Source organism: Thunnus albacares, chromosome 10 (genome assembly GCF_914725855.1).
Source record: "Thunnus albacares chromosome 10, fThuAlb1.1, whole genome shotgun sequence".
NCBI lineage: Eukaryota > Metazoa > Chordata > Actinopteri > Scombriformes > Scombridae > Thunnus > Thunnus albacares.
The window spans coordinates 17496061-17509904 of record NC_058115.1 but is presented as its reverse complement, the minus strand read 5'-3'; the positions used below and the strand labels follow the sequence as shown (position 1 = coordinate 17509904).

Here is a 13844-nt window from a genome sequence, read left to right as displayed (position 1 = left end):
AGAAAAATGGTTGGCATGTAATCATATTTTAATTAATTAATTGTTGGTTTTCAATATTGCTAATTCACTTTTTTAAAGTTATGTTTATTTATTTTTTCCTTTTAATTTCTGTAGTATATATCTTTTACATTGTACTATTTTATTTCTGCTTGTGTTTCCCCCCCAATACTCCCTGTACCGTTGTTTCTCTTACAATATTACTGTGCTGTTAATTAAGTTAAAGGAAGAAAACAAATAAACAAATTAACCCCTCAACAACTGTCATAATGGAAAAGATCTTAGGCTTGTTGCTGCGTTTGAATGCAATATATGTATCAATATAATAACAATATAATTAACCTGTAATGATAAATGTATTAATAAACCTTTAAGTTACATGACAAGTCTTGTAGTTGGTAAATTTCACATACAAGCAAGATTCTTCCCAAGTCCTTCCCCAATCTTAATATTTTTCTGGTTGAATTCAATTTATACATAGATACATTAACCCATGATACATTATGACGAACAAAAAAGTGAACGGACCCTGATTGCGGTGTTATTGTTTATTTATATTGTGTTTAGATAACTTATTTTTTTAAATTAAATTTGTTAACTCATTTGATTGATATCTACTTTTTTCCACCAATTGGAATATTGAACTGTACAATAATGTCCCTGCCATGTCCACCAGCTGAATGTCTGAATGTTCGTAATGTTCAATAAAGAGGAAAAAAAAGTCGATTTCAGTCCAAAATGGCGGAGGTGTAGCTAGCGCAGTGACGTTAAATGGAGCGACCAATTAGCTTCCAGTTCTTATTTGGTTAGCGTAAAAAGAGCCAATCAGAGGTAGAGTAGGGGCGGGTCTTCGTAGAATGCGGGTGGGAATAAAAACGTTATTCTTCTCTCCTGGGTATCCTAGTAAAAATGGCCGAATTATGTTTGACAGTGTGACTTTTACGCGTTAGTTAAGGATACCTCATGAGAAACAAATGCTGCTAATGTAATATTTTGTTGTCAGCGGGCGCCACAGCTTACATTTCATGCATTAGGACCTTCCTCGGTTACAAACGGAGTTATCATCTCATACAGTAACTGGCGTTCATCCCTCTGCAGAGCGGTCAGTATTTTTTGCATAACGTTAGATGATCAGTTGCCCTCCACATGTAGTTAAATGGTCTGCCTGTTTTCAGTCATTACCAAGCTCCTGATATTTAAAGTTAATTTTTGGTCTGCTGTTCTTACGTGGAAAGCGAAAGCTGATCTATTTAAACGAACAGTCAGTATCATAAGTTGGCTAACGTTAGCTAACGGTGATGTGGTTTTAAAGAGATGAGTGATCTTATAAAAACTACTACTCATTCTTAACCAGTGGACCAACATTATCAGAGAAGTTTATCCCTGACTTTTGTCATGTTATAGCAGCTAAACGCTATGTGATGTAACTGTTGAATCTGTGTGTGTCTGCTCCACAAGATAAAACATTGTGGTCCACATTCACATGATGGAAACTGTATCATCTCTACCTGGATATTGCATACTCCCGCCATTACTTTATTTATAGAAAGCATCACTTAAGTTACAATATGTGTGACATTATACAATAACAGAAAACAATTCACACTGAACAACATAATATTGAATTAAAGATAACATAACAGGACATGACTTCACTTTCAGTTTGTTGATACAGTCAACATTGTAACAGGACAAAAGGTAAAAGTAATAATTATAAAAAAGAGATAGAAAAATAACTAAACAGAAAAGGTAGGATATAAAATCAGATTTCTTTCAAACATTCTTGGAGCATACTAACTGTATGTGCATATTTCTTATTGTTTATAAGTTGGATAGACTCAAAATACTGTCTGTGTTCAATCATGAAAAGTTCAAACGATGGACGAGAAGTTGAATTTATGGATGTGAAATTTTCCTGGTAAAATTAATAAATTGACAGTCCGTTGAACTTTCTGTTTTTTGTTTACATAGTGGTATTACATCCTTGACTTCCAGAGGTATTGCATACTTGAAGGCCATTAGAAGTTGAGTGTGGTAGTTTGAAGGGAGATCGTCCTTCTCCCAGTTGATTTGGTGTTAGATGCCCATTTCAGCAAACCTGCTAAAAGTGACCTTATTTCAAGAAACATAAATATTTTGTCCACCCCATACATGATAAAGTGGCCATTGAGTGTAAATACCCAGGAACCACCAAGGTTGCTGTTTTATAGCTGTCGTTAATTTAGTCTCTTATCTCTCTTTTTAGGGGGTCAGTGACTTTCAGAGGACCAGAACAGCATCACACAAGACTTTACAAGGGAGGACATCTGTAAGCAGTTGCCTTCAAAGATGACAGACTATCGGACAAGAGATTTCAGGGCCCAGGTGGCCATGGACTCAGTCCTGAGGACAGCGATGATAGAGATAGCGAAGATCTTTGAGAACACGCTACACGACCATCAAATGGAGCTGGCACAGAAAGGAGAAGAGATACTTCAACTTAAAATGAAGTTACAGAAAGCAGAGCTCAAGCTGAAAGAAAGTCAAAATGACTGTCACACAAGAGCGGAGAAGGATCAAATTCAAGTTGTTGAAACACAAAGAGAGCCTGAGAACGCCTCCAAACAAACGTCTCATGATCCTGAGGTTGATTTTGAAGGTATAGTGTTTAAATGATTAAAATAATTTGCTTTCTTCTGTGAAAGACATTTTATGCTTGACTATAGTCACTGTTTTTAGACGGCTGTCATTACAGAGAGAATTATTACCTTAACAGGCGATGCTTCTAAGGCCATTTTAGTATTCATTCCCCCTGAATGTTTCACTGAACATTGAATTATTCCGAATTAAACCGACAAACAGAAACAAACCGAAAAGCGTCATAGTGAAAACTAATATTTACAAATAGTTTAAGTACAAATGCATATATTACACAAAATAAGTGATGCACAAGTACCCTCACCCTTTACTAGGACACACCTAAAGCATCACTGGTGTAGCCAGATGTTTTTTAGTGCATCACCAGTTGAAGATCACCCATGTTTTTTTGGGTTTGTGCAGTACCTGACGACTGGTGTGCTCCTCTGGGCTACGAGAACTTGACCAAGCAAAACGATGGCGTGTGTCCCAGCGTAAGACTGCGACGGCTGTCCATCCCACTGTGGCACGTTCCGATCATCAAGAAAGAGGTGTGTGATGGAGGAGCGGATGTTTGGATGGCTTAGCATTACAGTGGTGCAGTGATAAGTAACACAAGAGGTTCAGAGGGAGGGGGAGCAATGGTGTGCATAGGATAGGATAATTGCTGAGACGGGCAGTTGCAAATTTGATAACCGACCACTGAAGCCCACATGCTTCATTTTAATGAATGCGCATCCTTAATGGTACGCTGGAAACATTATATGGCACTCTGGATTTATCAGTGCTGCCAGTGGACAAGACATCTCTGTGTCATGTCAGATTATGATAAAACCTAAAAAAGAAGAGAAACTTCAATACTTCATGACCGTAGTTTCTTCAAAGCAATGTGAAGATCCTCTCAGAGCTCTCTGGGATATTCTGCTAACTGATGAAATCGGGTGAAATTTTTACACTTGACCATCTTTTGATAAAAATTTAACCCAACTCTCCATGGGGATCAGGTAGGTGTTAATGTGTTTGTGAACATTTCAGACCAACACAGACAGTCAATTAGGCCTCAAAACAAACACTTTCCATGGGGTGACAAAATCTCTTCAGAGGGTTGTGCTTTGGGAGGGGAGGGGGCACTTTTTTTTCTCTTCTGACACTTGTGGAGGTATTTGGCAGATGTGCAGAGGCTCAGGTACAAAAGTTTGCAGGAATTGAGCTGAAGCACTGATTTGCCCTTACAGGATTTATTGTGTATTCTTCAGGTGTAAGATGTTTAAAAAGTGCTACTACATCCACTTTTTCACATTTTGGCAAAATGATTGAACGACTCAGAACATCCAGAGAGTTCACCTCCGTAATATCCGTGTATGCTGACACAGCTCTGCATGAAACTGTTTTCTGAAATTTGCATTGCAAATCATTGGAGATATAACCAAGAACATTTTTATTTTAGGTGGTCAACCATGACATAGAGTCTCACCAGCCAACAAAGGCAGGCAGGAAATCCAAGAGAGGTTGGTTTAATTCTTAATTTCATTTATTGTTCTGTGCTGTAAATGTTCGTCAGAATGAGGAATGTATTTCCTTTCTCACATCTTCATTTACATTCACTTACATACACACATTTACATGATTATTTTATGATTTCTATGGCTCTCTTTGTAAATAAAAATGCAGATTTTGTCAACTTGTCAGGTAAAATCCAAGGTTGAACTACAGGTATATCCACACTCTCATAAGGACAATGATTCTGAAAAGATGTGTTGCAGTTAAATTCATTAAATGTTATTTTTCAATGCTGTGAGCACTACAAATTTTATTCTCCTCCATTGTATTCGGGTAACAACAGAAAACCCAGGGATGAATATTTAATAATGTGGCCAAATACAACCAAAATTGTCTAGATACCAGGTAGCGTAAGTGAGAAAGGGTTTTTTTAATTTTGGTGAACTGACCCTTCAAATGAAAATCCCTGGTATAGTAGTAATGGTATAATAGTATTATAGAATTAAATTTGGCTTTTTTAATGTCACCTCTCCTTTTTCTCAGGGTTACAATTTAATTTTCTGCGATATTTTCTCCCACAGGTTCCTCATTAAAGGAGAGCGACAAACCCACTCAGGACAAAATCACACCAACAACAACCGCCAGACGATCACTAGTAAGAAATGACATGAAACGTTTGCTACGAGAGATCAAACAGGAATATTCTGGCTCAGCAGTCCCCACAGGTCAAAGAAGAAGAGGGCGAAATTTAACAGGGAAAGAGCAAGAAAATGTTACAAAGAGCAAAAACGAGGGAAGAAAAAACACAGCAACTGAATCTGTATCTAAACAAAAAGAGACGGTGGAAAATGATGGAAAAATGTACACTTGTAAGTTTTGCTGTAAGGTGTTTGACACAGAGTTTGGCCTAAATGTACACATACGATCACACAAGAAATGCCGAGCATGCAAAAAAGAGTTCCCTTTTCCAAGCGCTCTCATTAATCATAAAATGTCTTGCCGAAAACTCAAGAAATCGTTTGCAAAAGAATCTCAGTCATGTGACCAAGAAAAACTGTCCACACCGGGCAAAAAACAGGAAACTGTTAGGAGGGAAAGCACACCTTCCTCTGACAGCTGCAGTGCGTCATCGAGAAGGCACAAAGATCAAATTACATCAAAAGAGACAAATGGAGACCTCGGATGGACCAAGCCTTTAGAGGAGCCTGAAGAAAATGGAGAGAGTTTGATTGCTTCCAGCAAAGACACAAGCGGAGCAGCTAACTTTAACAATGTTCAGAAAGAACACAGTTCAGACAAGAGGAAAAAATGGCAAACAATGGGCACACGGCGCCCCAATGGTTACAGCTGCTTAACGTGTCTGAAGCTTGTGAAAAGCAAAGGCTTGTTGATTGAACACTATCGCATCCACACAGGAGAGAAGCCTATCAAATGTGAGAAGTGCCCTAAAAAATTTAATTCCAGTGCGCAGCTATACAAACACAGAAAAAGATGCCGTATTTCTCTGAAAAAGATCCCGTGTCGGGAATGTGGGAAGATATTCCCCACACCAAGGGAGTTAAATAGGCATGTGTTTGATTTTCACAGGGACTGGCCTAATATCTGCCAGGATTGTGGGAAAGGCTTCCTCACCGAGGGACGCCTCAAGAACCATATTCAACGTTTCCACAAGTAAGCTGGTATGCAGTTAGCATCTCCTGTCTAAAAACATTAGATGTTGTTATTTATGCTCATCCGGGATGGATGGGTTTTCCTGAATGCTACGGGTCTTTGAATGACTTGTTTTACATCACACTTTTACGCACAGAGGTAAAACATGAGTGTGTCTGTCCATGTACTGAGAGGTCCAGTCCACCACCAAGTACTCTTGTTCCACCATTATCACACGTAACTTGTTTTAAAGTTTTACCCAGACATTTCCTTAAAAGTCTTAAGGATCTTTTCACAGATTGGATGAAGAATGATGTGTATGGGGTGGGCAATGGATAAAAATAAACACATATTGTGGTAAACTAATATTTTCCAGGAAAATTCAATGAAGAAAGCATTGTTAGAAAAAAATATGGGAATGTGCAACTTTGTGAAATACCTGGCAAATCGGGGTACTTCATCATATTCAAGACTTAGTTTATTTTAATTTTCTTGTGTACCTGTGTACATAAAAAACAAAATGCTCTTCTTTCCAGCCCACAGCAGTGCAATAACAGAAAGCATAAAGATACATATCTAAAAAAAAATCCCTTAAAATGATGAAAACATATATCCCAAGACAAAAAAAGAACAGTTAGCACCACAGTACATTAAAGTGATGCAAAAACTATGTAAATCCAAGATTGCCTTAAAGCAAACCTGCTCTTTGACAATGATATTGGCCCCAAAAAAAACCACACCAAAAGAAAAGCTACCTCGGTAGAAAGTGTATAGCAAAATCTCTACCTGTTGAAAAATCTTTGCTGCCTTGTGGTATACAGTATATAAACAAATCAACTAATCTTATTTTTGTATTTAAGGAAAGTTAATGTTCAGTTATATGTATGAATGTGTTTGTTCGCCTTATTCACAGTCGGTGCTGTTTGATATGAACTCTACAAGTTTTAGCACAAGTTGAGAAACTCACTCAGACAATCTTTCAGCTCACCCTGTGGTGTCTGGAGATGTGCTTGCTTGTAGTGTCAAGACTTCTGGACATGGCTTTGAGATGTCCTGATGACTGTATTTGCTGGAGAAAAATGTAATTGGTTATCCTGTTAATCCACCTACTGTTAGTTGAAGGATATCTGAAAACATTACAATTTTTTAGGACTTGTTACATTCAAAGTTATGTTATTTGATGCTTGAGTTCAGAACAAATGTGAATGTACTGTATTTTACTGTTTTAAACTGTTCCAAACTTTGTGTGGGTTGTATTGTTTTTCATTGATCCACATGGACATGATGGAAAAGGTTTACTACGACTGTTCTCTTGTCATCATAAAAAGTGTCAGTGGTGTTGCTAGATCATTACCCCAATAAAATCCATATTTTACACTGTGTCTTGCATAGAGTTTCTTTCTTTAATTCCAGTAATGTGTGAAGTTGTAGTATTACCTACTTATTTAAAATGTACGAGACTGTATTTTGTGATTCTACACTCTGCAGTGGCTTCAGTTGTGTTCTCGCGAGATTTGACATGACTGTCACATCACGGATACCACCAACCTGCTAGCTGGCCGACTGGTCGCCGCATCCCTGAATGTGATTTGCAAGTGTGCGGAGTGTTTCCTTTGGATTTGATGAAAGCCAATATTGTTAAATGTCCATCGACAGTGACGAGTCGTTGCTGATGTGCTTATTTGGTCGTCTTTACTGCATTTACAGCCGGCTTTAGTACGAGCTGCTGCGGGTCAGTACAGGTTACGCTTCGTTGGCTGCCTTGTTTACACGTTAGCCATAGGTAACATTAGCTAGCACGCACTAAAACACTAACATTATGGCTGTTTTCTCGTTGCTAGCTACAAATTGATTGTGTTTATATCGTTGTAATAAGCAAACTGAATCTCTGCATTACACCGCATAGCTTGTCATCACTGTATGTAATGTAACAGTAGCGAAACCTTACAAGATAGAGCAGATTGACACCTTAACTTCAGTGAGGTCGTTTAAAAAAAGCTGTCGCACAAGTTAATTATCAAGAGTTATTCAACCACAAGGAATGTAAAAGTTAAATGGCGTAGCTAGTTAGCATGGCACAATCTGATGGCAGTTCAGGGATGCCAGAGCAGACGAGTGTACAGTGGTAGCAGCCACATCGTCCCTCAACTGCCTCTGGCGGCCAACCATCGAAGAAAACAGCGGTGTCAATTGGTAGGTGACGTTAAAACATCGTCCCTGAAACAAAGGACGATGGAGTCTGTGAGGGGTGCTTTCCACGCTCAGCTGGCCACCGTCATGGACTCGCTGCTGGCAGCCGCCGTGTGCGAGATCGCCAAGATTTTTGAGAGCAGCCTGTGTGAGCAGCAGGCGGAGCTGGCGCAGAAAACGCAGGAGATCTCCATCCTCAGAGGCAGGCTGGAGAAAGTGGAGAGGAGGCAAAGGGCGAAGGGTGGAGGGAGCGAGGAAGGGGAGATGTCAATAGGAGACAGAGAGGACAGCTTGAGGCAGAAGACCCTGACAGGATCAGGTAATACACAGCTTTGGTCACTGACTTTATTTACCTTGTTTATTATTATTGTAGAAAGACTCAAGCATAATATGAACTCAGTAAATGTTCAGGATAATCTTGTATCCAAACCCATTTTTGTTCTTACCTATATTCACTACAGAAGTAGCACTAGAGGCATTACTCAGACTGATCTACACTTTTCTTGCACAGGAAAGGATGTGTCTCCTCATTCAGACCCAGCAGCAGGGCTCAGTCACAGCCTCAGTGGGCTAAAAGAGGAGGGCACAGGCCAAGATGGAGATTCAATAAAACATGAGGTCAGACTCTCTCCACAAATACAAATGTTGGCTGTCCAATCAATGAAACATAAAGCATTTGTAATTTCTGAACAACCAGAAATGTACTTACATTTGCACCATGCCCTGTCTGACCTGTTATTCTCCACAGCATGCTGGATCACGACCTACTATGGAGTCTGTCGCAGTCCAAGCCCCAGAGGGAAGCCTTGTTGCTGAGCACCAGAGGCAGATAGATCCTCTGGCTGCCACACAAGCAAAGGCCAAATGTAAGAAGTCAGCACATTCTTTGTCCAGTTACTGACTGTTTAGCTTTTTCAAAGCTGTAGCCAGATGACCTTGAAACTCTTTGAGTATAAAAGTGCATCAGTTGTCTTTTTACCCCCAATTTGTCTGCAGTGTCTCACTGGGATCAAGGCAGTCGAAGTGCAGACCACCGACCCCTCCAGGATCAAGCCTCCACTCCTTTTCTCTCCATCTCCCAGAGCGGACGCTGCTCGCCAAGGCCTGACCCAAGCCTAGCTCAGCCTGGGGAGTGGTTACCGGGGTTAGACGCCACCAGAGGTGGGGTGCCCGGTCTAGAGAACTTGCAGGCAGATGGCACCAGCTGTTCTGGTCCAGCCAGCAGCAGCACCGGCACAGACACACCCTGCTTCCGACCTGGCTTTGGCTCTGACGAGACCAGCAACGAAGATGAGGATAGTTCTTTCCCTTTCCTGGACCAGGAGCCTGAGAACCAGAGCGCCAACCAGAACTCAGTGCAGGATCAGGGGGTGGCGCAAAGGGAGGCTCAACAGGATCAGCCACAGGCTCCATCTGGTGAGTCACCATGGAGACCCAGAGATGATAGGGGAGGGAGAGGCCCCATCAATCACACAAGGCGGGTCGCAACTTTTGGCAACAGAGACCCTCTCCGACCACAGTCCAATTCACAGTCGCTCACGCTACGACATGCAAACACTCTCAGCCACCCACCAGCTCCCAGCGGAGGGAACGGACGACCTTACACCTGCCCGTACTGCACCAAGTGTTTCACCTACCCCTCCCATCAGCGCAGACACCTTTTACGCCACACAGGAGTCAGACTGCATCCCTGTCAGTTCTGTGACAAGAGCTTCCTCACTCCCTCTGAGCTTACTGTTCACACTCGCACGCACACAGGTGAGCGGCCTTTTGGCTGCGCACAGTGCGGTAAACGTTTTGCACGCAGCGGGAACTTGAGAGCCCACCAACGGGACGTTCACATGGGGAAGAGGCCCTTTGCTTGCACAGAGTGTGGGAAGAGGTTTGCCCACAGAGGGAACCTCAGGGTGCACAATCACAGAGTCCACCAAGGGGATCCCTACTACATGGATGATCAGCAGGAGCCAGACATAGGCCCTAATCCCATTTGAAAACATTGTGTTTAAATAATGGCCATGCACTTAATAAACCCGAGGAACTCGTTTCAGAATTGCCTATTGTGTCCCACTCGACCTTATTACTGACTACTTCGAAGGATTAGGAAGCGTTTAATGTTTCTGATTTTTTTGTTTTTTTCCAGATTTGATGTGGGGAAAAAATAAATAACTGTCAAATTTTATTATATGTATCTGATAACAAACAAAGTCAAAGTACGTTTGATTTCAGTGTCCTAATTGTGTTTTCAATTGTGAATCTTGCAGATATTTAGGACATTTTTCACTGAATTGTAAATTACTAAATATGATCACCCATAATTAAGAAATATTGGCTATTGTTGTAAAGAAAATAACTTAACTCCAGGATCTTCCAATGACATTCTTTCTTATCAGTGGAGTAACTTTTCATTACTTGAAGTAAAAAAAACTGCAAAATAACATTAAGCCAATAAAGAAAGCCTAGTTGGTATTAGATTTAGACATGTGGCATGCAGAGGTAGGATAGCACGTCTCTTCCTTCAAAATTGTGCTTACGTACCAACCATCTCCTCAAACTTTTATTTTGACTGTGTTGTAAAATGGAAACGTGTTATTGAAACAAGTACATAACTGTGTCGTTAACGAGGAACTGAGCTTTTATTTGACATCCCGTTTTTGCCAAGTGAAATTAAAGAATATACTCGTGCAAACTATTTGTTCTCCTCAGCCTCAAACATTGTACAACATGATCAAATATTGTTGCACTACTATCTGCCAGACACCAGGGGGCAGTGTTAACATACAACAGATAATTGTCGAGGCTGCTTCGGACATCATTGCAAATAGATTTTTCCGATACAAGTGTTGCCCTCAGCATATTTTACCATGTGCCCTATATTGTGTGATCTTTTTCCCTGATGTATGCACTTGTGTCATCATGCCATGGCTCTCATGGAGTCTGGTCTGTGAGCATGTGCTTATAAGGCAAAATCAGAATATGAGTATACTGTGTGAGTCCTTGAGATTTGGGTTACTGTGCACAAAATCTGCACAAAACCTAAATTCTCTCCTGCAGTTTGACTTGTATGGAAATCATAGCTCATATGTTACCAGTTTCATGATATTTCTCCCTACATAGAAATGCTTGCTTTACCTCCACCCTTTTTCCTCAAGGCATGGCCAATATGTTGCTCCAGTCTAGGGATTTCTCACCTAATCGTAAGCAGTTTTCAGCTGTGACTGCTCTACTTCCCCATAAGGCCTATATACAAATGCTGTGAGCATGTGGGATGTGTGGAGGTTGATAGGACATTTGTCCGTGTCTCTCACTCTCTCTCACACACACACACATTACAATCTCAAATGCTGAGCAGGGCAAGCTGTGTGTATGTATTCCCCAGGCTGCTGAGTCCTTGTTTTGATCATTGAAGTATTACATTCAGTGACCCCCCCCTCCAGTGACCTCCCCTCCCCCGAAGGTCACCTGTGTCTGTCTCTCCCTCTGGGCTTTTTTACGCTCCCTTTTACAAAAATGAAACAGTTTCAACAGTGCACAAGCAAAGGCCAACTCTAATGCAGAATAGGAATGTCTATAGAATTTCTTTTTTATGGATTTATGAGTCATATCAGGGCAACATGTGTGTGTGCTCTTTATTGTGTGAGTGCACTACTGTTGATGGGAGAGGATTGAATTCACCACTGAGTACAGCTGCAGGCTCTTACAGACCTTTTACGTGCATGTACTGTGTAAGTACTGTATTTATGTGAGGATGAAAGCTTCGGGTCAGATCGAGACCCAAATCTATACAGAGATTTGGGACTCAGAATAGGTATGAGTGTGTGTATTCATAGGCAGGGGTCACAAAGGCTTTGCAGTGTTTTCTGTTTTTATATTTGGCGATGTGTAATCTCCTTTCTGCTCTAAGCAGCTTTGCCACGGGGGGAAAGGCAACAAATGAACAGTTGACCGGGCTGAAAGGACCATGCTCTGAGTGTGTGATAAAAGCATTGCAAGGCAGTACATAAAGGTGGGACGTATGTAGAGATTTTATCAATGCAACCACTCAAAACTGTGTGTTTTACCCATGTTTTGTCCTCAGGCTTTGGGTAAGAGATAAAATGATTTGACCCTAATAGGCCAAGTCTAATGGCCCCTCAGTCTGTTCTTCCAGTGATTTGGTTTGGTATATAATAATATATATATAGTATCCTATATCTCTGTCAGGTAAGCGTGTTCTTCTTGGTGTTTATCACCAGGCGATAGTGTTATCATACTGTGTTGTAGCAGGCTATTATGTCCTCTTTTTTTTATGTCACCATGTTTCCGTTTATTTCTCCTTCCCCTCAGGCTGCTGCTTTAATTTTCCAGGACGAAAAAAACACTTTCAACCTCCTGCCACTTCCCTGCCCTCGGCCCAGAGAGTCATTCCATCACCATCACATAATCCTCCAGGAGTAAAATTATCCCCCTGACACCCAGTTACTGCAACCCCCCCTCCCAAAACATGTCATATAAGAGTAAAAAGAGAGGAAATATTTACTCCCCACTCCCCATGAGATTTGTGTATGTGAGGAATCAGTCAAATTACACTCTTGGATAGTGTGTGTGTGTGTGTGTGTGTGTGTGTGTGTGCCTGCACTTCTCTGTCTTTATATTTTCCAGTTTCAGTCATGCTCATCTGTTTTCATGCATTTCATGGTTGTGTTTACTTGTATACACACTTATCAGCGTCTTTCCATGCATGTGCGTGTGTCTATGACTTAAGTCACTTTCAGGGACATACACCAGCCTTAAGACCAGTTGATTGGGGACAGCTTGTGCAATTGGCACAAAAGCCATTTCCCCATCTGGTAACTTTTGGGTAAGTTATGGTTAGAGTAATGGTTAGGTTTAGGCAAGTAGGTTAGGGTAAGTGTCCAGGAAATTAATGTAAGTCTATGTAAATACCCCAATAGTGACTTAAGTAAACCTTTATGTGTGTGTGTGTCATGAGCCTCCACAAGCAGGGGGGGCTAAGGGGTTTAGCGTTGCCCCAAGGCTGCTCATAATCTACCCAGTCCCACCATTCCCTAGGGGCTGCGGTTTCATGCGGGTTGCCATTACTGTAGTGGAACCCCCCTTTAGGGGATTACAGTGCTGTCTCCTCGCTTAAGGCAGTGAGTTGATCCATCGTCTGCTGACTGTATTTAAGCACTCACTTAATGTGCTAATAGTGTTAGACTGGGGAGATGCTGCAGAGCTTTTAACTTTCATCTTGTAAAGTCCTTTGTCTGCTGGAAATGCTGATTTCATGGCAGCTGGGCTTAACTCCATTGATAATCAGTCACAATCACAAAATATTATTTAGGCTTTTGGATGTAGATAAGACATGACAAGGGCTTTTTTTTATCAAGACACTGATTGGATTGCTTCACTGTTATGTTGGATGTATTTATGACGCCTACAGTTGATTGCAGGGATAGTTTGCTGTCATGTGTGTGTATCCAATGCAGTGAAGAGCAGTTTCTGGCTTGGATCTCCTCCAGGCAGCCGGGTTACACTTGTGCTTTTCCCTTCCCGGTGTTTCTCTTCACATTTTGGGGGTCACAGAACGTGATGGAGGGATGGAGTGGGAGTACATTATCTTCCTCCTTCAGAGTTCCTGGATTTTCCAACTGTGTGTGAGTGTCTGCACAAACGAGTGTGTGTTCTCCATTGGCTGCTCTTGGGTTGCTAAGCAACCCTGTGTCTGCACAGTGGAGTGGGGGTGGGAAGGGAAAGAAGCACCAGGTCAACACAGACAGTCACACAAGCATCGCTGCATCTGATTGGACACAAAGATGCTCCTGATGAATGATGTTGATCATTATCGTGTTGGCTGGGTGTAGTGTCGGGGTCTTAAAGTCCACTCCTTCCCTCTAAAGTCCATTTATCTG

General features: G+C 41.3%; 2 protein-coding genes across 3 annotated transcripts; both read left to right on the top strand.

Annotated features, from left to right (window-relative positions):
- The first annotated feature begins 848 nt into the window (after positions 1 to 848).
- Positions 849 to 7145, top strand: LOC122990490 (zinc finger protein 595-like). 2 transcript variants are annotated; one of them, XM_044363857.1, is made up of 6 exons: positions 850 to 1099; positions 2243 to 2635; positions 3037 to 3164; positions 4061 to 4121; positions 4695 to 4768; positions 5701 to 7145. In XM_044363857.1, exons 2-6 carry the CDS (start codon positions 2326 to 2328, stop codon positions 5710 to 5712), a joined length of 585 nt encoding a protein of 194 aa, XP_044219792.1. In that variant the 5' UTR covers positions 850 to 1099; positions 2243 to 2325; the 3' UTR covers positions 5713 to 7145. The 2 variants fall into 2 exon arrangements, with proteins under 2 accessions (XP_044219791.1, XP_044219792.1); XM_044363856.1 differs by having other exon boundaries at positions 849 to 1099; positions 4695 to 7145.
- Positions 7146 to 7266: 121 nt separating this feature from the next.
- On the top strand, positions 7267 to 10642 carry LOC122990489 (zinc finger protein 648-like). Its single transcript, XM_044363855.1, has 4 exons — positions 7267 to 8272; positions 8465 to 8571; positions 8702 to 8819; positions 8950 to 10642. The coding sequence occupies exons 1-4, from the start codon at positions 7849 to 7851 to the stop codon at positions 9942 to 9944; spliced, it is 1644 nt and encodes a 547-aa protein (XP_044219790.1). The 5' UTR covers positions 7267 to 7848; the 3' UTR covers positions 9945 to 10642.
- Positions 10643 to 13844: the final 3202 nt, after the last annotated feature.